The sequence below is a fragment of the Mastacembelus armatus genome, chromosome 19, assembly GCF_900324485.2.
Source record: "Mastacembelus armatus chromosome 19, fMasArm1.2, whole genome shotgun sequence".
NCBI classification, from domain to species: Eukaryota; Metazoa; Chordata; class Actinopteri; order Synbranchiformes; family Mastacembelidae; genus Mastacembelus; species Mastacembelus armatus.
In genome coordinates this window covers 19276793-19304632 of record NC_046651.1, presented here as the reverse complement: position 1 = coordinate 19304632, position 27840 = coordinate 19276793, and the positions used below count along the sequence as shown (strand labels likewise).

Sequence of the window (27840 nt, the reverse complement as noted above, 5' to 3'; positions counted from 1 at the left end):
GATCAGCAGCTTTAAAAAGAAGCTATAATGGATATTTCTACAACAACACTGTAAAATGCCATCACCTCCTCTCAGCCTCCCCCTGAGTCTCAGCTCAGTGTTTTACCGTGCTGCTGTCACAGCCTGGTCTGTACTACTGATGGTGTGGGAGAAGTCTGGATTGTTGTGATTCAGTACTGGAAATAAAAACACAGACATAATCAGCTTAGTGTCATTATTAGAAAAGAGATAATCCAATATCTCATCCTAACTTCACCTGAGAGCACAGCACAGAAAAGCCGCTAGGGGAGATGTGACTTTTCAAACACGTCCGTCTGCGGCTGGTTAGCCTCTGTGTTAGCTTCTGTGTTAAGCTCTACACAACAGACACACACAGTTTCCCAGTAAACCAGAGCTGATGAGTTGTGAGAACAACAACAAACCCTCAGGTGTGTATGTTTGGTTGAGTTACTGTCTCGATGCTCGTACTGATTCGTCAGCGAAGTCGTGTTTTGGCTATAACAGACTGCACGGCAAGTGTGTGTGTGTGTGTGTGTGTGTGTGTGTGTGTCGTAGGAGTGTGTGGGAGTTTCCAGCCACAGAGAGGAAATGACTCGCATCGATCAAAGAAATGCGGCATTAGCGCCTCCCTGGGTGTCACACAGCAACTGTTGTCCTGCGCTGACGCTCTCCCTCAGCTCTGCGGCCGCTGGAACCACAACAGCCTGCGGCAGCACCGCACAGCTGGGCTCACATCTGTACGACCCACTTTGGGACAGAACTGAAGGACGAGGCTGGACCATTTCCAGTGTCGTTGATGTACAGCTGCACACTCTGTAGTCTCACACCTGACACAGTCTGCCACAGAGACCCACTTTACCAGTTCACCTGCTGACACCTGCTGCATACACTTCCTTTCACTTCAGGTGCAGTCCTGCTGAGTAACACGTGCTGTTTGCATTATCTCCTCAGTCTCCTCAGAGGATCAGTAAAAAATGGTTTAAATAAATAACTGACTGACAGCAGGTCTCATCCTGCTCTTCAGAACCTGGTTTACAGCCCGGACAGGTAACGTTTGGCAGCAGGAAGAAGGCGAAGGAGGCTCAGACAGCAGCAGTGTAGTGTGTATGAGGATGACAACAAGAAAATAATCATGCTCTCAAACTGAAATTCACTGTCCAGAAATCGTGACGATAATCCCACATACACACACGCACAGATACACACACACACGCACACACGAAAACGCATCGAGACACCAGCCTTTCTAAACATGGGACACCTGAGAAAATGGACCTTAAGGTGAGATATTCTCAGAATTACATACTGTTGGATTCACAGCAACAACAGCCGACGTCTGTGTCCCTGGGCCTGAGCTCCTACGATCCAGTGTTCTAAACATACAACAGTCTGAACTGTCAGGAAAATGATATCTGCCAGAAATGAAGCTCGGACTGGGGAACTGCTGCACTGATGGAAATACAGCAGCTGAAACTGACAGAGACGAGGGATCAGACATGACTGATTAAAGATGACTATATACAGACAACGTGTGACGTTAAGAGAAAGTGTACGACAAACGTCAGACCTGTGAAGCTTTTCGGTCGAGCCTGGTCTGAAAACACATCCAGTCACATTCGGCTTAGTCACCGTCCTCCACTTCAGTGTGACTGTCAGAAAAATGAGTCAAGTGCAAAGAAAGAACTGAGTAATGTTTGTTTGAGCTCTGACTTTATATCAGACTGAATTTTAGTGCAATCAGGCTTCGCTTTCCTATAATGTGTGAGCACTTTGGTACATCTCTAGTCTTTGCTCATTTAAACCTAAAGCTTGAAATAAATGATTCATCAGAAAGTGAATACTTTAAGAGTCCAACAATTAAACACATCCTGCCAGACACTGTGGGCCCTCTGATGCATGTATGGGTTTGTTGTGGCATGATCAGTATTTCTGTTGTTCCCCTAAAAAGAGATATTTCTACTCATGAACTGCTCTGTGTCTGATAATTTCATATTACTCCGATGGGACTCCCTGGGCTGCACTTGATTGTCTCAGCAGCACCTGAAGCAACACGCCCACACCAGCCAGACCTTTGCAGGCCTGTTTTCAGTCTGAACGCCCACTAACCCGAGCTGAAGTGCCCGCAGTAAGAAAACACAAAGCATCTAAAAGTGGAGCTCTTCACACGATGCAGGAAATAAGAGCCGGGTGTCTCATAATGTGACCGTCAGCTGTGCAGCATAACAACAAACTGCAGCAGCAGATATTCTCTTTACAGATCCATCTGCTAAGTTCTAACAGCTAAGTGAAGAAGTGACAACAGGGCTGAAGTAAACAGGTTCCCCTTTAACTGAAAGTCAACTGGAGAATAATTGATTGAAATTTGTATTTCCTAGTGCTTTAAATTGATCTTATCGTTAAACAGAGACGAGTCTTATTTTTCAGCCCTTGGCTCCAGGAAGAGCTGGATTCATTTTTATAGAAGCCAAACTTCAACCTGAATTTTATCAGGCTAATCCTGGATTCTCTCTAGTGGTGATGCTGTTTGTAAAAATCCCCATTTTGTATTAGCTTTTCAACATTTCCATCAGTAATAAAAAACAGGTTGGAAAGGTTCAGCACTCGAACAAAACCTCCAGGATTTAAATTCCACTGAAGAAACGCAAGGCGGTTCAGTGCCAAACAGCGTTTTTACTGCACAGCTGATGTTATTAATGTGTCGCATGGTGATTAAGGTAAACAAAACATGGCTAAAAAAATAAATGTGCCTGTTTGGCAGCCATGGTTAAAGGAGGACAGCTCAGTAGCCACCACGTCAGCTATAAACCAGTGCGTAGTGGAATGCAGAGAGAACTGGTCCCGGTAAATTACTACACAACAACACCTGCTCCAGCCTGAAGAGCTGGAACCGACAGAGCGGGGGGTCGGGGAAAGCTGAGAGCTGGAGAATGAAAGCAAAGCTGCAGAGAGAGTGGGAGTTTGGAGAGACAGAGAGATGAGATGAAATCAAATCGCAGAGGGAGAGAGAACGATCCTTCTGAGTCAGAAAACTTCCAGTCACGACTCAGGGCTGCGGTTATTGTTTCAGCCGTGTGCGATTGTCCTCGCACACCTTGATCCGTACTGAATACCGGTCTACAGGGGCAAGGACACCTCCTCACTTCACATCCACCACCAATTACACAAGCAGCGAACACACCCTGGTGCCTGTTGTGTGTTATCAATGCACCTGTGATAGAATGTTCAGTTCCACTCATCCGTCCTCCTCCAGTGTGAATTCAGGAGGAAACAAAAGACACTGATGAGCTTTTCAGCAGCAAGCTTCATTGTGTACTAAACAAATCCCATTTCACTAAGAGCTGCTTCTCCTGAACGCGTCTAATGCAGAATAACAAACATCAGGGGCACTGAAACTGATCTGCTGACAAGAGCGTGAGGAACAGAGAAGATGGATGATACATAATATTTTCCTCCTCTTAAAGCAGTCTGTTCTGTAAGTGGGGGCAGAGGAACAAACGGGTGGGAGGCTCATTTAAATGAGGCAGCACAAAGAGACCTGTGAGCATACAGGTCTCAGCAGCACATCTGTCTGTGGAGCAGTGTCACTGTGCTGCCAGCTAAAGGTCGGCTATGAGCTGAAGGATGCTACAGTGAAAAGTCACGATTTGGAGACGTTTTTAAATTGGCATAAAAACTCCAGGTTTGATGAGGATAAAGTGTGTATTTATCTCTAGATGAATAAGGGATTCTTCACAGATAATTTAAACTGTTTGAATTGCTGCGGTCACACGCTTCAACAAAGAGACGCTGCCGTGTCGTGCAGTTATTACAGTTGTTATCAAGGCTGCAGAGCCCGTTGGCACGGAACGACAATGTTCCCGTCCTGTTCGGACCTGCGGTCACTTCTAGTGACCACATGGTGAAGGTGTGTGTGTGTGTGTGTGTGTGTGTGTGTGAGTGAGAGATTGCCTGCACTAAAGGACAAATAGTGTAAAAGTGCTTTGAGTGTCCTTGCGTGTGGAAAAGCGCCATACACACATACGATTAATTAGCATTTACCTTTCATTCACAGAATTAATGTGAGGACACACACACCTCCTGTCTCTAAAGCAGGAAAGTGCTTCCTCCCACAGAGCAGCCGTTTGTGCTCGCAGTGAAATCATGAGACGAACACTGACAGAAAGGAGGCGGGTTAATTCATTTACCCAGAAACACAACTAATCTGTAAGGCTGCTGTAGGTTCAGGCGTTCAGAATTCACTAAAGGAATACAACATAAAATAAATGACCACATGAATAAACGTTGTAGGGCTGACAATTAACTGTACTCATTAGTTGAGGCATGTGAAAAATGTGCTTAAGTGCAGAATAATCTTCTGCTGTTTGACTATTTTCAGCTCTAAAACTGTAAAACCTATAAAAAAACAAATAAACTGTGAAATAATTCAGGACATTACTGAAAAAACTTGTCATCAGAGAATTGTTTATTACAAAAGGAAATGGAAATGTGTGATGTGTTTTCCAGTCACATTTCCATTTTTAATGAACCACCTGCTCTTTAAAACACGTTATTGAAACCAGACTTTCTTCTTAAACCCACCTGTATCACAGGGTTTTCACTAAGCTGCCTTTTCCTTTTCCTGTCAGTCACAGGCAGGTATCAATGCAGTCAATCACCTGGAGCCGACTAATGTCTCTAAAGTGTCTGTTCTCCACAGATTAACCTGTGAGTCAAATGAGGAGTAAAAACAGAAGAACCAGTACGTTCTGCCAGTAGAGAGGAACATTAAAATAATACTCATTTATAGACCAGGAGCCTCAGCACTAAGTCCATACTGTGTCTGATCGATGTTTCTGCTGCTCAGCAGATGCATTTTACTCACGACACTGTAATGAACTGCATATGTTGAAAGCAACTTCAAACCACCTGGACTGAACAAAACCCTGAGCCCAAGCCCAGAGAAAGACCTTAACCTGCTAACAGTCTTTCAGCAATAATCCGTGTTCAATACATCTCCTGCAGGCAGAGTCCAGAGTCTGGATCAGCAGCCAAATCTGGCTCAGATGGAGTTCAATACTGGCCTGCTGATATTCTGAGTTAAAGCTGCTCATGCTGCTGATTGATCATTATTGCCAACTTGACTCTGTCGGTCATGTCCAGTTTCCAATGAGCAATTAGCCTCTGACTTTTGTCTGATGACAAAGCGTCAGTGCGGCTGCTCGTGTGAATGGAGACAGGTGGTTGATCCTGTTTAAACTGTAACATTAACCTTTCAAGTGAATTTGCTTAAGAAAAGCCCAAACAACCAAAGCAGCACCGTCTTGTATCAGCCGGGGACAGCTGGGCTCAGAGGAGGCGCAGAGCTGCAGTCTCTCCGCCGTTCCTCGGCTCCAATAGACCTGCCTTTCTTCCTTCCTTTGCATCGCCATGGCAACACGTAGCCAGCATTCATTATTCTTAATGGCTACCGTGGGCCTCTCAGCGTGCGTGTGCGTGTGTCATACGACTGTTGGCCGACACACTGGAACAATTCCACTTCAGTGAGCCTCTGCGCGCTGTACAGACTGTTCTGCTGAGAGCGTTCCCTCATACGTGAAATCACACAGGGCCTGAGAACAGCATCACACGCAGCTACAACACGCTCGGTCGATTCCACGCTCCGTCACCGGAGATCAGGGAAACACTTGAGCGATGAAAATGTTCAGGCAGATTTTCTCCTGCAGTAAAGACGTCAGAAACTCTGCACGCTGATTCTTACATGTGGTGCATTTATCGCCTGCGTTACAGAACAGCAGGGGAGAGCAGCTTTCAGAACCTCCTGCAGGTTAACCCGGACTAACAAACACCTTCAGTGACTGACTCACTGTAACCTAACTGAAAACACTACCCATAATGCAGCTCTCCCTGTAGAAGACTCTAACAATGGTCTCCATTTAAAACACATCCAAGCATGAGCTCAGTTCCATATTCGGGGCCGTGAGCCGAGGTGAGTCAGTCAGGTGAGAACCTGCAGACTCTGGAGCAGACTCTGGAGCAGACTCTGGAGCAGACTCTGGAGCAGACTCTGGAGCAGACTCTGGAGCAGACTCTGGAGCAGACTCTGGAGCAGACTCTGGAGCAGACTCTGGAGCAGACTCTGGAGCAGACTCTGCAGCACTGTCCCTTTAATCAGCCGTTCTGCCGGGCAGGTTAAATGATTTAAATGATTTCACTGGACTGGACTGTGAACATCCTGACGCCGACTGTGTTCACCTGTTTTTATTGGTTTTATCTGACCAATCAAATCGTCTGCTGAAGTGCAGACACAGAGGTGTGTTTGTTTTCTAGCACTGCACAGCCAACTGGTCCCGATTTTTGTGTTCAACATCCTGTTTTTCTCCTCCCACGCCTCCGTTTGTCTGTCTGTCCTCGTTCTGTAATTAAATGTCAGCTTTGCTTCACTGAAGCAAAACCCCAGCTACTCGTGTTTTACACACACACACGAGTAGAGAATATGCTAAAGAATCGATGGCTGCGGGCGTATGAGCACACACGTCACTGGTGTGTGATAATGTGTCAGATCGGCCCGTTGAGCACAAGGAGACGGCACTTTGAGGAGTCTGTGCAGCTCAGCAGGGCCGTCGGGCCCGGCTGTGGAAAGGAAGGGCAGGCTGAGGGCAACAACACGCAGCGGAGACCGGAGTGGCTGCGTCCATGTTGACCCCGCCCACCAACACGTAGTAAGACAGGATTAGATGATCATGTACATTTTGTGCCTGGCAGCTCAGGAATTATTGAAGATGAAGTAATAACATTAACAGCTGCATGTTTCTCTACACTCTTCACACTTTGTCATCATAATTTCATATTCCAGACTGTGAGCTTCCCTCAGAGCACAGAAGACACAGGTTTCTGTTAGATTACACACGTCTCCAGTCATGAACTAAACTCAGTCATAATCATCAACCTACTCACAACACGCAGAGCAGCCGGGGCTGAAATCAAAAATTAGCAGAGCTCAGTTGTTCAGTTTAAAGTGTGAAGCACATTTAGGATTTGGATGTAATTCCAAGAGAAACAGCTAAATAGGTGATTTATCATCCTATAAGTCACACTCTCAATGGATCAATACCATCAGTATCGATGCAGCAGAACTACCCTCTGATTCCACACATCGTCAAGACCTGGTGACCTGATCACTTGAGGACGTTCACTCTCTGGAGTCACTAAAAATTTTACTCAGATTTTCACTAATTCAGAAACACTCCCCAACAGCTGGAGACACAGCGAGATGGAAAATCATTTCAGTTCATCTTTAAATATCAGCAAATGTCTCTGCATTTGTCGATTTGGTCACAGCGCCACTGAAACCTGCCAGGAACGGCTCCTTTATGGGTTGAGGTGTGCTCTTCAGTTTAGCCACGGATCAGGTCATCGAACAGAGGTCTGTGTAATCAGGTGGGAACGGGCCCCAAACCGACGTTAACTCTTCGACAACCTCAGATGAGCTGCAGCTGCTTGAGAGAGACACAACACAGGCAGCTGCACATCAGCTCTAAGTCAGAGCGACAGATTCAGACGTTTTCATGCCAGAATCAAAAAGTTGCAAAGCGATCGTGCCCCTGCTCATTCCTCTAAAAAGAAAATCCATTAGTGGCATCTGTCTGCAGAACTCCATCCAATAAGCAGCTAAGAATATCCCCACTGTTTCACTCCAGAGCAAAAAGGGAAACAATAAGATCACTGACATAATCTGGTTCCTCAGATGACTCTCTCAGAAAAATACAGAAGCGGCCATGGATCCAGTTTATTAAATCATGACACATTGCTCAGGGCAGCGGGAATATTTCAGTGAAAACACAGGAAGGTCAAAAGTGCAGCAGCAAAGCCTTTAAAGGAAACTTTGGATGGTGAAGATGGTGAAAATAGTGAAAACAGAAATGAAACTGCTGAGACCTGGAGTCGGGACTTACTTTTTCCTGGTGTCGTATCGCCCTGTGGTTCCCAGGCTCTGTGAAGGAGACAAGGGAAAGCCATCAGCTTCTACGCAGGATGATGCAGATATTAGAGCAGCTCCATGCCCCCCCCCCCCCCCCCGTCCCGCAGGTTTTTAGATGTTGTTGAGGTTTCTGCAGCGTTCATCCTTTCACTAACTCTCACTGTGTGAGCTGCGTTCACTGCTTCTGTGCTGTTACCTCATCATATAATTCATCCATCCGGGACATATTTCAGTGTAAAACCTGGACCCAGGACCTGCCAGAGGCCTCAGCTGACAGCACCTGTTACTCTTTCACTGGGTCGTCATTTTCCAGCAGCAGTGTTGGAGACAGACAGGTGGAGCTGTGTTAGGAAACTGACTAACTCCAGGATGCAAGAATCACATTTCACGTCTAGGCAGCTGAGGCTCATGGGTATTGTACTTTTTACGTCAATCCACAAACTGACAAAACCCGGACATGGTTTCTCAGAAACAAAGCAGAGCAACTGATGGTCAGAAGGTAAAGAAATCAGGTCACAGTGACCAACCCTGGAGCTCTGAACAGAACATGATGCTTTTTAAGTGTTTTAAAATTTCAACAGGAGAGTAAGTGGATGCTGGATGCAAAGAAACACAGAAGCCGTTTGGATAAATTGACCTTTACCTTAATTCCACATAAGAACAACGTGACAAAACACTGGAACAGCCAGACTTTATGTATGTGCCTGTTAAATGTCGCGGTAAGAAACGGCTCCTGGATTCACTGTGAGAATATCAATAAAAGCTGCTGCTGCTGTGTGTGTGTGTGTGTGTGTGTGTGTGTGTGTGGGCAGGAACATGAATGGGCTGGCAGGTGGGTGCTTTTCCTCCTTTCAGCTGATGCGTAGACACAAACCTAATAAAGAGGTTTAAACGTTAGCAGCTGCTCCTGCTGGGACGTGTCTGGACCTGGGAGCATCGTGTGTGAAGGATGAAGGGATGAGACCGGCTGCTTTGACTCGACGCAGGGACGGCGGGGGGTCAAAATACTCTGTCACCATGACAACCAGAGACGACGCCGCAAGGGATCGGTGCTCTCCGTAGATGAGCGCTCACGCTGCCTCTCCTGGGTCTCCTCCACCCTCCTCAGACGCACAGACAAAGCGGCGCCCTGCAGGAATCCTCGTATCCGCATCTCTCACACAGGATCTCTGCAGGTCACCGCCATGTTGTCAGCTCACATTTCGCCTGCTTCCTTTTGCCCACGCGACAAGACACAGTCACACTCGGGGGAATGTTTTGTTCAAAGTAGTGTCAGGTCAACAAGGCTACCCCTCATGACAACATCTGTCCCTGAGGTCCGACTCCACCATGAGCAGAACAGTTTCATCTGTCACAATAATTCACTTTTAAATTGTTTCACCCGGTAAGTAGGAGCTCACTGTGCCATCAACACAGAAACCCTGTGCTGACACACGTTTCATTGTATTTCTTCTCATTATCAATTCAACTTTTAAATGATGGCGAGTTTAAAAAAGACATTATTATAGTTTTGATTTCCTGGCTCCATTTGATTTCCTACTATCGTTTCTGCTTCTTTTTTATATCAGTTTGTTATTTTATCCTATTTTCTTCACAGTTTTTTGTTAGAGCCAAGTTACATTTCCTTTACTTTAAAGAGTAACAGAGCGACAAGTCAAAGGTTTCTGCCACCTTCGTTCCTGACAGTCCGAGTCCCAACGTGCACGACCACCAGAGATGCGTATCAGAAAAAGCATCACTTTAGGGATTCAAACGTTCTGTCGTTCTCTGACAGTCACAGTTCAACTCTCGTTTACTTCTGGTGAGAACTCAGCGTTCCTTAGTTTGAATTCTGAGTGGTTCACCCAGCTTTAATGGGCTTTAATGAGATTTAATGAAGGAGCTGTTCTCTCAAATTCGAGCACGACTTCTTTGTCACCGGACGCAGGAGGAAGGTGGTTTTTGTGAAAATGTTCTCTAACACCCCCCCCCCCTCTCATCGCGATGAGAGCAGCAGGAAGTTCTGGCGTCGTCGTTCTCTGGTGAAGACGGACGCCTCGCCCCGAAGACGAGATTATCGCTCAGCCCACAGGGAGAGACGTGTTGACCGCTCAGAGCTGCATCCGTGTGAGAGTCACAATGCACGTCAAGAGCAATTTAAGATCCTGTATTTTCAAGTCAATGTCCAGAAACATGTCAACAAATCTCCTGAAATTAGCTGATATTCAGCTGCTAATGATATTTCCACAGAAGGAAACAGCTGTGATGAATCACAACACAATCAAACAAACTGGGTTCAGCAGCTGTGTCTCTTTATTTCTGTCCTGTTAGTCACTAACTCTGCCTCAGCGTTCAACATGTCACCTTCACTTCTCTCTAAGAGTCAGTCTAAAGTATAGTTCGCTCCCTTTCCCTATGGGCACTGCCTCCACCAGCCTGTGTACATGTGAGCAAACTGCAGCACATTTTGAGCAAAAAGCCTCAAAATGCAAGAAAGAGCCAAAAAACTCTTTGTCCCATTTTCTTTCTTTACTTTTCCCCAGTCAGAGCCACAACCGCCGACTGTGAGGCTCTAATGAGTCCAAACTGACTCCCACCATAAGCCCCTCCTCCCCGCTCTTTGCTCCTCCCATCCCGTCCTGTTTCCTGACGCTACGACGTGAACTATGGATGCCTGGTTGGGACAAAGTGTCCAGTCCAAAGCTAGCGTTAGCTGACTAAGGAGTAAATGTGTCGGTCCAGTAGACGCTCTGGGTCCTGCTAATGTGCTTCAAGTGAAAGAGTGAATTCACAATCCGCTCTAAGGCAGAGAACTGGGCTGTAAAGTTCTACACATACCCAGTCTAGGAGGAACCGATCCAACACAAGACATGTAGATTAAAGTAAGCGGGTCAGTGCACGTACAGCACAAAGACGTAGCTAAAATGTTAGGCACTTCGCCGTCATCATTTTCAATTTCCCATCAGGCATTGCTAAAGAAAGTCTGTCTGTCAAAGACAAGGAGAAAGGAGATTCAGGTGAAGAGACAGGAGACGCTGAGACAGCCTGAGGACGACCACCTGGACACACAGCACTGAACAGGACTAAAAGTATTCATGGCATTATTTCTGACAGCATCCGCACTTTACTTGTGTTTCCTACAAGCGTTGCAGCTGTAATTTGAACCAACACAAACACAGTCGATCTACCTGCATGTTTCACCACTGCACCGCTAATTTGAACTAATATAACCTCACACACTCACTCAGCACACTTCTCTCTCCCTGAGTCCGACCACAGACAGCTGAGCCCCCCACACGTCTTCTCACTTCACCCTGTTAATTTAAACAGGGCTTTATTTAGATATTAGTCGGAGGCTGAACTGTAGCGGGCTTGTTGGCCTCTCCCTGGGTTAATTAGCCCAGCAATGCCGGCATTCATGGCCGGGCGTGGAGCCTGCAGACGGAGAGGCCGAGCCGTCCCTTCTGGCACCTCTGAGTGCTGGATGGCAGGCTCGCCCACTGGGTGAGTGACACGCTGACTGGTGTGGGCAGTGATTGGGTACAGCCCTGCTCACTGGACTTTACCTCCAACCAGGCCGAACTAGAAAGGAGAGGAAGGACTGAGCAGTGCACTAAATACTGAAACTGAAACTACAGCCACAGGGTCACCACGAAGGATCGTTACAAAACCAGACACAGAAATCAGAACCTCTGCTGGTCTCAGTCACACCACTAGCAGGGCTAAATATTCTGTCCTGCTGTAGGCAAATAACAGGGTCAACACTCTGTTCGGTGGCAATTTCAGAACACGTCAGGCCCAGCTGGTCCGGTTCAGCTGGTCTGGCTCAGCCTCACAGTTTCAGACATAATCAGTGTCACCCAGTGTCCACATTAGCACAGAGCAAGGTTTGCCTGGGGGCTTGTGCTGGGACCAAACATGGGTGGTAGCTAATCCTCATCATACTGAGAGCAGCCTGACAATGTGCAGAACATCAGCCTCCACAGGTCTGTTGCTACAGAGCGTTAGCATATTATATCCAGTTTACCTCGCAGCCACTTTGAGGGAAGTATCCCCCGTGACTGCAGCAGAATTAATTTTCTCCTAAACAAACGAGTATGAGATGATGAGACTCTGCTATTACATGTCAACCAGTGTCTGGTTTCCCCCATAAAGCCGAGTGTTTGCAGTTGCTCGGCTTTAAGGAATCTCAGGCATCTTCGTGAATCTGGTCTGGACAAACAAGTCTGAGTTTACATTTTTACCTTCTCTTCTTCATTTGGGCCTTCTCTGCTTGTCTTTTAAATCTATGCTTTAGATAAACCTATTGATCATTGATGCTTTTGTCCATGTATATGAAATTCATAGACTCAGGATGTGAGAGATGCTGTTTGGTGCTTTAATGTTTTGTCTGTTACTTTAACTGCATGTTTACCTGTTGCAATAACCTGTTTGATTAAAGCAACATAAGAGAAGAAGAAATGTGACAGAGGAACACCCTCAGCACATGGATATTTATTTGAAAACCAACATTTTCTGGTTGCAGCTTCTCCAGTGTGGGAATCTGCAGATTCTTTACTTCATATGACTGTAAATCGATTATATTTGGGTTTTGGCAACTTTAAAAATCATTTTAGGTTGTGGGTTATTTGTTTACAGACTAAGCATTTATAAAATGAATCGATATCTTCCTCCTCCTCACTGTCAGCTCGTGCTCTTTGAATACTGAGGACATTTTCCTGCTGGTGTTAGTTTACTGCAGAGCAGGAGCAAAGGATTAATTCCAGCGTCAGTCTGCAGTAAAACATCAGGAAATGTCGAGCGTGTGACTGCAGCCGTCCACGTTTGTTTATGCAGCCCTCTCATATCATGCGGACACACACTCCTGAGGCGCAGGGCGGCGGCGGCGGTGGGGAGAGAGGCACCAATCATTCGCTCAACCCTGTATTTTTTTAAGGAATTAGGCTTAATAAGATGGCAGGCTGAATTTATGGAGCTAATATTTCATGGTGCAGTGATTCATGGAGGATTTGGTGCAGCAGAGCAGCTTAATGGATGTTCAGAAAGACTTGCTTGACTTGTGCCCTGATATGATTAGCCCCGCAGGAGTTTGGCTGCTTAATACACCACTGTGAGTGTTTGTGAGTGTTTGTGTACAAAGCCGGCGAGTCCAGTCTCACAAAAATGTATGAGTAAACAGCACACATACACAAATCCCTCTTATGCTGGGCTCGATGTATGGAACATGTATTTCTCCAGTCGTCCTCTCACATCACAACATCTGTCCAGCAGCAGTTGTGATGTAGTAGTGTACTGTAGTGAAAGTAACACGAGTTCACTGAGATGATTCACAAGATTTATAAACCTGATTAGCTCACATGTAACTGTCCAGTAGTCTGACCGGGCTTCGTGCAGAATTTGGGATAAATTTGTGCTCGTGAAGCTGAATCTGTTTGAAACGTGTCAGATCTTCTTTCATCACTACTTTTCCAGCTGCTTCTCTAATTAATTAAAGCAAATGAATGTACAGCTGCGTCAGAATGACTTAAACTAACAGTGCACAGACCTGCACCCTGCTTTGGCTTCACAGGCCCCATGCCAAACATTTGGGACAAAGATAAAAGATGAAATATGGCTAAAGAAACAGAATCATAACGCCACATTCAGGAAGCTTTGTCTTGGACTGGTCTGACTGTGGCACAGATGAGCCGGTTGTCTGAATTGTATGGAAATGTACGTGTTGACTCAGGAAGGCGGACAATCGGGGTCACAATATCTATTAGAGAGCTAAAGAACGACAAGCCCCGCTCCAGCCGGAGAAGATTGCTTCTGCCAACTCTGCTGTCAGTGAACAAACACAGTCCCCGCTCCGCTCAGAAGACTTTCTCTTCAACTTTTTAGTGATTGATCACGTGTTTCTCAGTGTCTGTCTGCAGCAGCACCATCGGCCAGCAGGCCCATTTACTGTCTGGATTTCCTCAGGCAATAAACTATCGTTTTGCTCTCTCCTGATGGAAAAGGCGTAGCTGAAGAGATGGAGACAGCTGGTGGCACCCAGTCAGCCTGATTAAATTGTCACAACTCTTCTCAAACTTTCCACTCCACATTTAGAAGCTCTGCTCAAAGCAATACGACCTGGAATTATTTATTTACTGAAGCTTATTGCCAGAACCAGAACATAGCGCCCACATGCCAAAAAAAACCCAGCAGACTGAGAGAAGACGAGCTCGCCCCCTGCTGGAGCTGAGGAGACAAACAGCTGCTGTGAACCAGAAACACACAGTTCATAAACCTGACAACAGCTCTGGACATGTAGACCAGATTGTTATGAATGTGTCCTAGTATGAGTGGATGTGCAGATCCTGGAGGACACAGACACACAGACGGCAGCTTGGTGTTTTCATCATATTTGCTGTTTTGCTTTGGTTGTAGTTTGTCCGTTAATCTTGTCAGAGACAATAAACCTGATCTTGACCCTGGTATTAGTCTCCAGCACTGTCCCTTAAAGACCGTGTTTGTATCTCTGCAGCAGTGTCTGTACAGGTGCTAAACAATTTAGCAGCTAATATGCTATGGAGACAAAACAAGGTCCATTTAGTAGCAAGTCCAGAGCTTTTTAGCATTTCACAGGGTCTTCTTGAGGTAAATAAATAGTTGAGTTTTGTGGCTGTGTTGAGTGTCTGAGGATTTGCCTGAGCTCAAAGTCTGATGTATTACTGCAGGAACTGTGAAAGCCCCAAACTGCCAGTTTCCCTGTTGGTGGGAGGTTGTGAAGAATTTGTTTTTGCACAGAGAGCATGTGCTTTTTTATACTTCTGTTTTCACCAAAACAATCCCGATCCCCACAGGGTTTCTCTGCCAGGTCTCCTGCAGAGAAGATGAGAAGAATGATAAAATGTATTGCTCTGAAAATCTGTGACCAGTTAGGAGCCACTGACAAATCTGAAACCAGGGGAGAAGCTGGGACTGGACATTTTGTGAATTTATTTGTTGTATAAATATCCAGTCAAACGTTGAACCATTTAGGAAGCCACAGGATGCATCACCGCTCAGACAAAAAACATGACTAATTATCTGTCAATAACTCACAACAAAGCAGGTGTGAAAAACGTTGCCTCATGATTAGTCAGTGCGAGGGATGGATGAACAGATTCATCGTGTCAATGCAGACGGAGGGGAAGAGCAGGAGGACAGTCAGCAGGTTCATAATGAGGCACAGCAGCTCAGAAGCTCTGCTCTGTAATGAAGTGGCACCGTCCTGCATAATGCGACGGTCTGCTGCTGTCCGCCAGCTGCTGCTCTACCCGGCCACCAAACGTGTACAATGGCACCAGCCCGCTAAAGGCCCAGGAGCTGCGGGGAGGATTTTCCATCAGCGCGTCGAACATCGGGATGTCTCTGTCTCTGCTTCCCGGCTGCCGGTGTTACCTGGAAATCTATTATTTACTGAGACAACGGAGCAGAACGTCACCAGCTGCACCGCACGAGTCAGACTGAAACTTTTTACTGACACAGAAAACTCGACAAATCATCTGATCGTTCGGTCCAAGTTGCAGTGATGGCAGTTTTCTCAAAAACAGACAAAAGAAAAAACTGGTACTATCAGCTGAAACGAGTCTATCTGTTTAGCTCAGACCTTCAAACCCACAATTCAACAACAAAAGTCCCACTGTGTGTGTTTCAAAGAGTCCAGTCACAGCCTGTCATCATCTCCACACCACAAAACTCAACTGGGACTCCCAGAGAGAAGACTGTGATGCTCTCCTAATTCAAAGAGCTCAGATCCTCAGTTCTGTAGCTACTGACTCAACAGTCATTTCAGCAGAGGAACATACTCTGTCAGCACTAATGTGCAGTGCAGCTCATCAAACAGTTCATCAAATTCATCTTCACAAAACATCAACTGGTTTCTGTTTCTGGCTTCTTGATATGAGGATCACAGACCTTCTCTGTATTAGCTGACAAAACTCAACAATTACACTTGTTTTTTCTGCTTCAGAATCAGACTAGAGACAAAGAAAAGGGCTGGTGGTCTGAGTACGCCTGCACCTGTGTGCTCAGGGTGTCAACTACGCAAAAAAGATTTTTGTAAAAGTGTAGACCCCTAAAGATCCTGGAACAAGGTCAGCGGCCGCAGATGACGTACGACAGACGTGATGTTCCAAAGGACCCAGAAAAATCTAAATCTGTCGGCCCGTTTCCTCAGACCTGCCCACATCACAGCACATTCACCACTGACTCACCGGTCAGTGTCGTCGTCACCAGAGAGGACCCGCTGACTGTGCAGCCCACGGTACAGATGTGACCCTGACAAACAAGATATTTATCATTAACAGATTTATGTCACAACACGACTGCAGTGATGACTGATATCTATAAAAACAGCAGTAATATTTCTGTCATCAGGCTCATTTCGTCCAGCCAGTGGCTCCGTGGGGCCTGAACACTCTTCCTCGATCAAAAACAACCTTCAGGCTGCAACTATCAATTACTTTCTCAATGAATGGCTTTCTCTTTATCAGGAAACAGTAAAACATGTCCTGTAATTTCCCAAAGCCCAGCATGATGTCTTCATATTATTTCATCTATTCAACCAGCGACAGATAGGACTGGACATGAGAAATAATGCAGCAGTCAACACAACAGTGACACAAACACACTTCTCAGTCTGTGACAAGGTTTAGAGTCGATATCTTTTCTTCTTTACAGTATGAAGTTGTGAATTTGAGCTGATTCACTCATCCAGTTGACAGAGAGGCTGGAGAGGCAGCTATGTGTCAGTCTGTGACTCAGTGCAACACGAGCGTGTAACTGGAGACGTTCAGTGAGTCCAGGTTAGAACGGCGATAAAACACTACGACCAACACCAAATGCAGATGATGGAGAGTTTAACCACAGAGGGGAACAAGCGCTGTTTAGAATCACAACAACAAATCACCCAGAACACACAAAGAAAACAGCAAGAATGATCCTAACAGAACTAGAACAACACATTGTCTGTTCTGCTTCCAAATGTATTCAATGAATCAATAAAAACACCTGTAGGTCAAGCACAAATTAACAAAGGTCAACCTGATAAAACACTGGTGTGGGTGGTAAACTCTGTGTAATTTTACCAGTAATACTGTTTTCATTCAGACGACACTTCCTATAGATATTTCACATTAAAGGAACAGAAGGAAAAATGGAAGAACTGGGCCCTAACTGGTGCCAGACACTGGTCTGGATTCTACTCTGTTGCTTTTGTCGTGAAACTCAACCCTTGGTAGAGATGGTTGGCTACCAGAGAACATACGGATCAACATCCACAGGCAGTTGTGAGTTTCATCGACACACTGACCCCGGTGGAAAAGCAGCAGAAGGTGAGTGTGACGTGTTGTTAGATAAAATAAAATTAAAATGATTATTATTAAAAAGATAAACAGAAGGAAAAGTCGTAGCATCTAAAACAAGCCAATGACGGAGACTCACATGGATGTTTCGGAGATTCTTCCTGCCTCTCTCCAGTCGACTCAGCAGCCTCAGGTGTCGCTTCTCTCCTCCTGCCGGCTGCAGAAGTCGGTCGTCGACCGAAGCCGTTTTCCTCAAACCTGCGCGGTCGTTGGCCCACGCCGGTGAAGCCCCGCCTCCCTCGGCCAGGGGGAGGCTCCTCGCACCCCTGCGTCCACCTCTACCTGCTGCTGCGCTTCCCCGCAACCCAGGGGACGGATCAGGTGACCAGAAGTCCCGCTGCACCGAACCTGCACCAGAGAAACCAGAGAGCCCCGGCTGTTAGAGGACACCCCACACACACACACACACACACACACACACACACACACACTCAAAGTACATGACACACACGTGTCAGGGATTAAATGACAGAAATAAGAAACTACTGAAGGTTTTTAATGACGTTACTCAGGAGAACTGTTACATCCTGTTTACACAGCTCTGTAATGATAAAACATTATTATTCATTATGAGCAAATCTGTCATTCTGACCAATTTCTGTCCACAACAACAAAACTAGTTACAACAAAATTAAATTTAGTGTAAAGCTGTGGATTATTTCATATGTGGCTCGATATATATGAGCCTGTGACATCAAACTAAAGGGTGGTGTCCATATTAACATGGCAATAATGCAACCTTATCAAATGCTTAACAAATTCTTTACTATGGGAAATATATATATATTAACTAAATAAAAAACATAAAGAGCAGTGCAAACGGACTGAACGAATCCTGATGTACATGACCCATTAAAAACAGTGGCAGACCAGACCTGTGTGGGACACAGGCCATGAGGACACAGGTTTTTTAACTCTCTGATGTTTGCATAAGACTGGTAATGGATCAAAGGCTGGAATAAATGTGGAGGTAAAACTCAAATTTGAGCAGCTCTCTGTGGGTTTTCACACAGACCCTCCATAGGTTTCTGGTCCTTCAGGTGAGCTGGTTTCAGGTTTCCTTCCACTCACAGCATGTTATCGGGTGACAGGCTGCAGGCCAGCTGACTACCGGCACTGCTGCATTAAAACTACATGAGGAGGCTCAGAGGTGAAACAGTGGATGTTCATACAGAAAAAGCCCAGGAGGTCCCTACACTGCTGGCTCACACTGACCTGGATCCCAGTCAGTCCCAGTAACAACAGAATTAGCTGCTTCAACATCATATGGGAGAAGTGACTGTATAGAACTTATTCACATCATGTCACACCAACGTTTTTATATCATGATCTATATTTCCTGCCACTTGTTAAACCCAACACAGCAGAGTGAAGCTGCAGTTTAATGAGTTGAATCAATGCGTTAAAATATTCACACACATATGCAGCAGACTATCACAGTCCAGCAAACGGGTTTAAAAGATGTTTTCTTCCTCTTCCTCCATCTGTGTTGTTGTTGTTCTAAACCCAGATGCTACAAGTCTGACTGGGAGTAATGCAGACCCTGATCAGACCAGGACTGGATCTGATCCTCATCTGCAGGTGGAGTCATGGCTCCCTCTGGTGGATGGAAGTCAGACTACAAACGTGCACTGAATGAAAAGTACTGAATAAATTGACCTGTTGACCAGACAATGCTGAGCTGACAAACTAAAGCAGATTGCAGGAGAAAGAAAAGTGTAAGATGGTTGTTTAAGAGGAACAATCATAGATTTATGGTTGGAATACAAATCTGATGTGACATATAATAAAACAATATATATTCCTATGGGCTTTTGGACTTTTGTCTTGTGAAATATTCAGTTTGAGAAGATAATTAATTCTGAAATGAGGAACTGCAGATGTAACAGCTCCTGGTTTAAGTGGTTTAAAGGTTGGGAAGCACTGATGTAGATGACCCCAGCCAGACGCCTGATGCATGTTCTGCAGAGACGAGGAGACAGGCTCTAATCAGTCTTCAACAGGAAGCTCATTATCATTCTCCAGAAGGGTGGAGCTAAAGGACAGTGTGACTAACAGGAAGTGAAGCCCCTGGACAGTGTAAATAAGACCACAATTCACAGTGAGTAAGTGAGTGTGTGAGTGTGTGAGTGTGTGTGTGTGTGTGTGTGTGTGTGTGTGTCAAACTTTCCTGACATGACAGCACGTCCACCACGGCACATTAACCAAGAGTCCGGTCAGCCGCTGGGTTTTGTGTTTGTTTTTTCTTAGACTTGCTTTTACCTCTACAGGTTTAGGTTCTGGAAGTCACCCCCAAAGCCACAATAGTACGGTGAAAACAAAAAACAGACCCAGACACAGGCTGCAAAAAGTCACTCTGCTATGCTACAGATCCACTCTGTGAATCTATGGTGAAACGTGTTTCTAATATTTTGTCCAGGCTAAATCATATAGGTCTGGGACATGTGTGGCATCACAGCCAAGGAAAGTTCTGGCTCATGTTTTGCTGTCAGGTGTGTATGGAGACACCTGCTGCTCTCACCTGCAGAGTTCCAGTGGAGTCCTCCAGGACTGGCAGCGAGCCGCCGACGTTTCCGGATGCTGACGTTGCTCTGGCAGGTGGCGTTTGCAGCTGGTGTCCCTGAGCTCAGCACAGAAGCAGCAGGGGTGGAGGACAGGATGGGGAGGAGGGGGGAGGACAGGAATGGCAGCTCCTTCCCCAGTCCAGGGGTAAGGAAGCTGGACTCCCTCTCCGATGACCTGCAGGCAATGAGGAATAAGTCACAACTCCACTTCAGAATCACAAAGTCATAGTTTTGTGTTCGCTTTCAGGATCTGTCCTGTTTTCAACCACAAAGTCAGAAAAGCCACGACGCTGGAAGAGATGTTTGCAGCTGCACAGGTTACTGTAAATATATTCTCTTACATTATACAGATCAAAACTCGAGAACAGAAAATTAGATCAGACGGACACGTCAACCCAACAGCCAACAGAAGATTGAATAATGAAGGGAGAACTAACTCATGAGCACGTCCATGTCTACTCACAACAATTTCACTCAGCTGAAACATCGTCCATGTTAGGGACAGAACATTTAAGCATGTTTAAGCTTTCAGAGCTGTCGTCACCTCAGCTGAACTCCGTCCTCAGAGAGAAACACAGAAATCATGCTCAGCATTTAATGTCCAACATGTTTAAGACAGAGAAGGATCTTTGAGAGCACTGCACAGGCAGTCCAGACAGATGTTTCCACCATCCTGCCACTTAAAGAGCCCCACTCCTATACAACACACACCCATAATGACTGCACCTCCTTACATTAGCTGTACATTTCCCCCACATGTATAAACAGCCTGAGCCTCCCTGCAGGCTCCGGGCTTATCTTTCTCCACCAAACTGCCATCACCATGGAGCCAGATGAAACGACCGAGGAACAATGTTTCTGCTGGTGGGAGGAGGAGAGGGAGGAGACGTTTCAGACCACACAGTCCACCACCACAGTCACTTTTTTAGAATCGGGTGCAGCGAGCTACAATCTCTTTACTCAGACATCATCACAAAAGCATCTGGTGGCCATCAGAACAGGCTTCCACTGTAGGTCAGCAGGGTACTCAGTGCTCAGCATTCAAACAAGTGATCTGAGAATGCAGTGATAGTCCATCTCCAACAGCCTCTTGCAGAATGAGCTCCTGAAGGCCTCAGCACTAGCAGGTCCTTTGTGTGTACTGAAGTCCAGAACCTGCAAAAACCCATGACTGAGATGCTGCAGCTCCCTGTGGGATCTTCCATCATCAGCATGAACACTCACACTGTAGTTTATTCCCAAACCCAAAGATATTTACTCACAGTATTTAAAACTGAGAAACGGAGACAATTCTCAGCTTTGAGAGGCTGAAATCAGAGAATTTGGCCATTTCTGCTTAAAAAAATGACTTAAATTATTAACCGGTTATCGAAACAGCTGCCGATTCATTTACAGTTCGATTGATCGACAGCAGCAGCTCAATTAATCATACTGATTTATTATTTAGACGGATCATAACTTTAGCAGAGCTCCTTACTACATTTTCAACACCAAGTAAATAATCTGTCTTAAGACCAACAGGGACCTCAGGTGCTGGTGTTACCTGAGCAGGGTGTCTGTCTCTCCAGGTTCGCTGCAGACGGAGCGACGGGAGTTGGAGGCCGGGGAGGAGGAGGAGGAGATCGGGGGTGAGTTGGAGTAGTGATTGGATGCATGTGATGACGAGGTGGTGGAGGAGGAAGAGGAGGTGCAGGTAGAGTCCAGAGCCCTCGGCAGGAGCAGCGAGGACGGCATGCAGAGCCATGTCTCCAGGTCAGAGAACTTGGAGTAGCTCAGCATCTCCAGAACACTGCAGGAGCAGAGACACATCAGCTGAGCCCAAATCGAAACAGAGCTGCAGAAGCCAGCTAAGTCTACCAGTACCCAGTTCTACACACTTCATTAGGCCAAGTCTGGGCTGCCAAACTGGGCCTCCAGTACCAGAACACAAGCAAATTTGAAGCTGCATTGGGCCCAACCATCAGTATGCAGCAATTCCATGTGCATGGACAGATACATAAAGCAACCAAGGGTCTCTACAGCGGTTCCACACAAGTCAATATACAGTACGGGCCGAGCCAGCTACCTCTCCTCCCCCCCGGCTGGGATGTCATCTTTCTCATCAGCAGTCTGAAAGACACAGGACGTCCTGGAGTCTCGCGATGACAGCAACACACAGGAGTTATCAGAATCCATGGACATCTTCAGCCATATCTGTGAGGGACCCGAAGAAGGAAACAGTCTGAACACAAAGGTGCACCAAGACCCCGTATGAGTGCTGACCTTACACTCAGCTGGTACAGGACTCAAAGGGGTCCACAAATCTGCTACCAGCTCCAGTTTCACCTGGTCCTTTTCAATACACACACTCATCTACTGAAGTGCCTCAGAGCAGTGGTTCTCAATCCTGGTCCCCAAGGACCCCATGGACCCCGGCTTGTTTTCCAAATATCCCTGGGCAGGGTTCTTTGAGGACCAGGACTGGGAACCATTGCCTCAGAGCAACAAGGTCTAGGACCAATGTGACTGGACCCGATTTATTGACCCTAAAAATTAACTGGTCTGTAAAAATCACCCAGTTCAAAATGTGTTGACAGTCCCTCCACGGTCAGCTCTGATTAACATTAACAACAGCTAGTTAGTTAGTAATACTAGTTCTATGTAGGGAGCATTAGCTGCTAGATAATTAGCCAAGTTAGCTAGCGTTAAGTATTTTAGCAACGTTAGCTTGTCAACAACACTAACTCAGCAGATAGTCAGTAAAATGACCAGGTTATTTTCTAGTAATATTAACTTTTAGTCTGAAGCTGCCTGTAATGAGTTAACTAGGTTAGCTGGTAACATTAGCTAATTTGTTATTCAGCTGGTCAGCTAGTTAACTGGTACCAGTACCTTATTAGCTGGTTGGTCACTGTAAACTGGTAAACTAGGTTTTTATTCTGCTGACAACTAGCTGGCAACAGTTAGCTGGTTAGCTAGTTAGTATAATTAGATGGGTAGTGTTAACGTTAAGTTCAGTTAGCCTAGCTAGTCAGTTTAACAGCCTAGCTAGTTAGCTGGTAGCTAAATAGTAACATTACCTTGTTTGTCCGGTTTGAGTAATAAAGGTTAATTTCAGATTTTTCTTTAGGGGTCAGGTAACAGCAGCAGTCAGTTTTAGTTAACTAGTTAGGGTCCTTAACCAGCTCCAACTAGCTCTCGGCTGGTAACTAGGCACAGGTAGTTACTATTGCCATGGTAACCAGCGCTAGTGGTCAGTGATAAAGATGAACTTCATTCAATAAGCCCCGTATGTGGTTAGTTAGTTAGTTAGTTAGTTAGTTAGTTAGTTAGTTAGTTAGAGGAGTGAGCGGTTAAAGTTGCACCAGCAGGGTTTACAGGACCAGTTCTAAACGTTGTGGGTTTCCGTCCTTAGTCAGAACCCGTCCGGACCAAAACATACCGTCTTTGAATCTTCCTTCTTCTGCAGAAATAAAGTCGCGTCTCCTTCTTCTTCTCCTTCTTGTTTTCCCGGAGGACCAGCATCTGCTCAGACTGGGCTCCCGCCTGGAAACGTGTCTTTGTCCTGCCCCGTGTAAAACATCCCAAAATACTGAGGAGCAGGCCGGAGCAGGATCGGGTTTCACTGGTTCTCCCACCGCACAGACGCCCAGGCCCACATCTGGGGACGGCCGAGTCTCAATACTGTCCCGAGCCACACTCCGCTGCAGCCAATCAGCTGGAAGAGTGAAGCAGGAGGACTCACACTAAAGAACAGAAACAGAAGGAGGGGATGAAATGCAAACAGTAAATATGGAGGGGAAGGAAGAAAAGAGCAATAAACAAGGAGGGCAGGGTCAGGAAAGAAGGATAGAAAGGAGACGAAGGACAAAAGGAAGCAAGGGGGGAGGGACGGAAGGATGAAGGGAATGTAAAGGAAGGAAGGAAGAAAGAAAGTGAACAAATGGCTTAAAGGAAAATAGAAAATATGAAGAAAAGTGCATGAAAGAAAGAAAGTGAGGATGTAAAGGAAGCAACAAAGGAGGAAAAAATAAGGAACGGAGGTGGGTAAAAAAGTAAGAAAAAAAGTGAATGACAACAAGGAAGAGGAGGGACAGATCGAAAAGGGAAGGAATAAAGTGAGGGAAACAGCTGGAAAAGAAAAGGATGAGGAAGGGAATTAAAAATGAATCACTAAATGTTGGAAAACCAGAAAAGAAGAATGAAGGAAAAGCACGAAGGAGCCTGTGAAATGTGAAGCAGAAAGTAGAAACATGGAAAATATAACGTGAAGCAGGAGCCTCTAAAGTTTCTGAGGCGCTTACAGAGCTGAGGTCGTGAAAACTGCTTCTCCATCAGCCTGAGGACCCGTGGCTGCGTCTGGGGGTTCCTGCTGTAGGCACGATAAAAAGAAGCCCTCGATGAAAGCGCAGAGATAAGTGCAGACAGGAAGGAGGCTGTTTATGCTGCTAAGAAGCCAGTGATGTAATTATCTGCAGTTTGGATAAACAGGCAGCCCTCGGCAGAAATAATGACACCCTGTAAGGATTTTCTGTTTTCAGCCCCTGTCTGGAAGCGTCTGGGACAGCTCGGCGTCTGTTTCACCTGCACCTGCCCGGCAGCACAAACCTGCACACAGCTGTCCCTTTATCCAGCTGTTTCTGATTTGCCTGTTTGGCCTTTCCCCTACAGCCTCAGGTCTGGAAAGTGTGATGGGAAAAGTTTGGGTCGTTATATTCACAGCATATTTACCGTGAACTATATAAAAACATCCCTTTGTGTGTGTGTGTGTGTGTCAGCAGTTTCCCTGGAAATACAAACTGTCCACAAACACTCAGACAGAATGAAAAGCACAGAGGAAATACAAAACCCTTGTGTTGTGTTCTGGTAGTGGTCTCGGTGTTAGACACGACGATCCATCAAACCCTATGAACCATAATTTGTCAGTGAAGTTGGAAAATTGATGCTTCTAGCAAAACCACATAGTTACTCCATTAAAACAATCCAGTTTATTAAGAGGCTCATGGTTTGACCTGCATTAAAGCTCCACAGTTAAATTCCTTGAACCCACTGGCACCACGTTTATATGAATCTTCACTTAATGGAGAAAATTAGTCATGAGGTTATTATGACAAAGGCCACGTTAGGAAAGAGGTTTCAGTGATGAAGGTCCAGCTGTTGCCGCTGTTCCTTCCTGCACCACTTAGTGTCAGTATTGTCGCAGCCAGGAGCTCAGGTCTCTTCACCAGGTGACACAGCAGGAACAAGTCACCAGGACCAAAGAGCCGTCACTCAAAGAAAAACACAGAACTAAAGCAAACGTTTGAAGGAGACAAAGATAAAAGTCAGTGGAGCAGGTAGAACTTCCTCGTGTTCACTGGGTTCTCCAGAAAAGCCTGTTTGAAAAGTGGAAATAAATGAGGAAACGTTTGACAACTCAAACTTCATGAATCAGTTATTTAGTTTCCAAGTCTTTTCCTTTTAGCATCAGATGCAAGAAAACACTGTTTTTGAAAAAGATCAGTCACCGAGTGACAGAGCTCTCCCGTTTGAAAGTAAACACATGTAGGTAAATGATGTATGACGACACATAACTTCCACTTAACCTAGTTCAGTTCAGTCAGTCAGTTAGTTGGTTGGTTTAATTTAGACACCGACCACAAACACGTCCCTGGAAGGTTTTCAGTCATGGATGAGTCGGCATTGGAAAAGTACTTTGACAAGCTCTTAGCAAATGTGAGTACAGGCCTCACTGCTTCACCGTCCAACCACGGGTCAGTAAGACCAGGTGGATAAACGTAAAACTGTTCTGCAGGAACAGTGAATAGACCTCAGACACAGAGGAAGGAGACACATCAGGCTCTAATGCAGAATCAGTTTGGGCCCTTTTGTCAAGTTCGTCGACAAGAAGCAAAGGACAGAGTATCTGCATCTTTTAAGCTGTGCTCTGTTCTGGGGGACTAATACAGTGGTGTCTTACTGCAGGACTCCCCCCACATGGAGGAGCAGGAGGAGGTGAGAGAGGAGCTGGAGGAGGAGCTGTTCCTCCGTTTGCTGCCCGATGAGCTGCTAACACTGTTCAGCCCGAACGCCACAGGTAATAAAGCCTGGACTCTGACTGCAGAGGGTTAAAGGGACCACTGTCTCACTGATCGTCTTTGGCTTATTTCAGATGAAACCAGACAAACAACAGCCAAAGAGAGCAGAGCTGTCAGCACCAATCTGGACTACAGCTCCCAGAATGCCACAGCAGTGGCCGAGCTCCCAGGTGGGCAGGGGGCCTTCTCCACTGGCCCCAGGAGCCTCGTGTCGACCGAACTGCCAAAAATAACCCCAAAGATAATGTAGGTCACAAAGTGGTTCATTTAGCGTTTCATGCTGCATCACATGATCCTCCTCAGTAGCTCACCTGTTTCTACCTGTGAGACTGTGCTTTAATACTCCCTCTCACTGCAGCTCATGCTGCATTCAGGTGTAGTTGTTGAAGTCCACATCTAGTGTTTTTCTGTGTGTGTGCAGTAACATCATCGCTACAGTGACGCTGGGCTGTGGCCTGGACCTGGACTTAATCGCTCGAAAAGCCTGGAATGTCCAGTACAACCCAAAGGTACAGAAACTCACGCAGGAACCACATGAATCTGTTCATTCCTCTGTTCACTCTCCTGCGGTGTTTCAGTCGTACAAGGCGCTGTTCATGAGGCTCCGAGATCCACAAACCACAGCGGTGATCTACACATCTGGGAATATTGTCTGTACAGGAGCTACAAGGTGTGTCACCTGTCTGCCTGTGTGATGACCTGAACGCTGCTGTATGAGGCCTGCTCACCTGTGTGTGTGTGTGTGTGTGTGTGTGAGCAGTGAGCAGGATTCCCGGGTGGCGACCAGGAGGTTCGCTCGTATACTGCAGAAGCTCGGCTTTCCCGTCTCCTTCCTGGACTTTAAGATCCAGAACGTGGTGGCGCGCTGCAGCTCCTTCCCGGTCAGTTTGGAGGGACTGGCGATGGCCCACCGGTGGCGCTGCAGGTCTGGATGCTTCAGTCGTGTCTGTGTGGTGCTGAGGTGTCAGGGTAATTCTACAGGCGTTTTCTCTCTCCGCAGTTACGAACCAGAGATGTTTCCTGGTCTCCTCTTCAACGTGATGCCCGGCATCACTCTCACCATCTTTGCCTCCGGGAATATGTCTCTGACGGGTAACCAAGCTGTTTTACTGAGCGTGTGGTGAAATATGCTAATGACAGATGATTGCTGAGGGCCTGTGTTTAATTCCAGGAGCTAAATCAGAAGCTCAGGTCTATGAAGTGCTTGACACCATCTCTCCGATTCTGAGCTGCTTCAGGAGGCTGTGACAGTTTCCTCTTCATCCTCCTGCAAATAAAACAGACTCCAGACATTCATAAGTTTATCAACAGCCCACGTTCTGATTTATTCTGACCTGGGAGAACCTGCAGTTCATGTGAGCGCCACTAGATGTCAGTGTGGCCGCAGCTGTGAGCGGAACGTTATAAACAACCTCAGGCTGTGGACTCATCTGGAACATCTGTGCAATATTTGTGGACTGAGACAATTAAAGCTGTTAGTTCAGCACAAGAAGAACTGGACATTTGTTTAAAAAGACAACTAATGGTCCAAAACTCAGATGTAATAAAATGACATTTGAGGCGTAACTGAGTAAAACTCTGAGCAACAGAGCAGCAAAGACAAAATCCAGTGAAGCTGAACAGGCAGGATTTTCCCAAATAAAGTAAGAGCATCAGATTTACAACATGCAGCATGTGCATCATGACAGGAAGTAATCAGGCTGGTGTGGTCATTAGATTATCACAGGTCATAGGCTCATTACACCTGGACCTGTTGGGGTGTTACTTTACCTGGTTAGTGGTTCCAGCCTGACAGAGGCCGCTTTCATCCATGGCATCAAGTGTGAATCTAAAAACAGTAATTCTGTCAGATGAAAGCCGAAGAACAAAATGTGGAAACAGAAATAATACAGCAGCAGAATCTACAAACAGAA

The 27840-nt window shown here is 46.1% G+C and overlaps 2 protein-coding genes across 2 annotated transcripts in view; one reads left to right on the top strand and one right to left on the bottom strand.

Annotated features, from left to right (window-relative positions):
* Positions 1 to 23475, bottom strand: part of ankfn1a (ankyrin repeat and fibronectin type III domain containing 1a) — a 57800-nt gene extending 34325 nt beyond the window's left edge. Inside the window, exons 1-6 of the mRNA XM_026316507.1 lie at positions 23293 to 23475; positions 21937 to 22064; positions 21415 to 21660; positions 19829 to 20046; positions 17387 to 17655; positions 7932 to 7969 (exon numbers count right to left, since the gene is read on the bottom strand). Coding sequence (XP_026172292.1) covers positions 7932 to 7969; positions 17387 to 17655; positions 19829 to 20046; positions 21415 to 21660; positions 21937 to 22052 — 887 coding nt within the window. The 5' untranslated portion in view covers positions 22053 to 22064; positions 23293 to 23475. The remainder of the gene's footprint in view (positions 1 to 7931; positions 7970 to 17386; positions 17656 to 19828; positions 20047 to 21414; positions 21661 to 21936; positions 22065 to 23292) is intronic.
* Positions 23476 to 24044: 569 nt separating this feature from the next.
* On the top strand, positions 24045 to 27175 carry LOC113135671 (TATA-box-binding protein-like). Its single transcript, XM_033325764.1, has 8 exons — positions 24045 to 24527; positions 25815 to 25926; positions 26002 to 26173; positions 26349 to 26436; positions 26506 to 26597; positions 26688 to 26852; positions 26928 to 27019; positions 27099 to 27175. Exons 2-8 carry the CDS (start codon positions 25827 to 25829, stop codon positions 27173 to 27175), a joined length of 786 nt encoding a protein of 261 aa, XP_033181655.1. The 5' UTR covers positions 24045 to 24527; positions 25815 to 25826.
* The last annotated feature ends 665 nt before the right edge of the window (positions 27176 to 27840 follow it).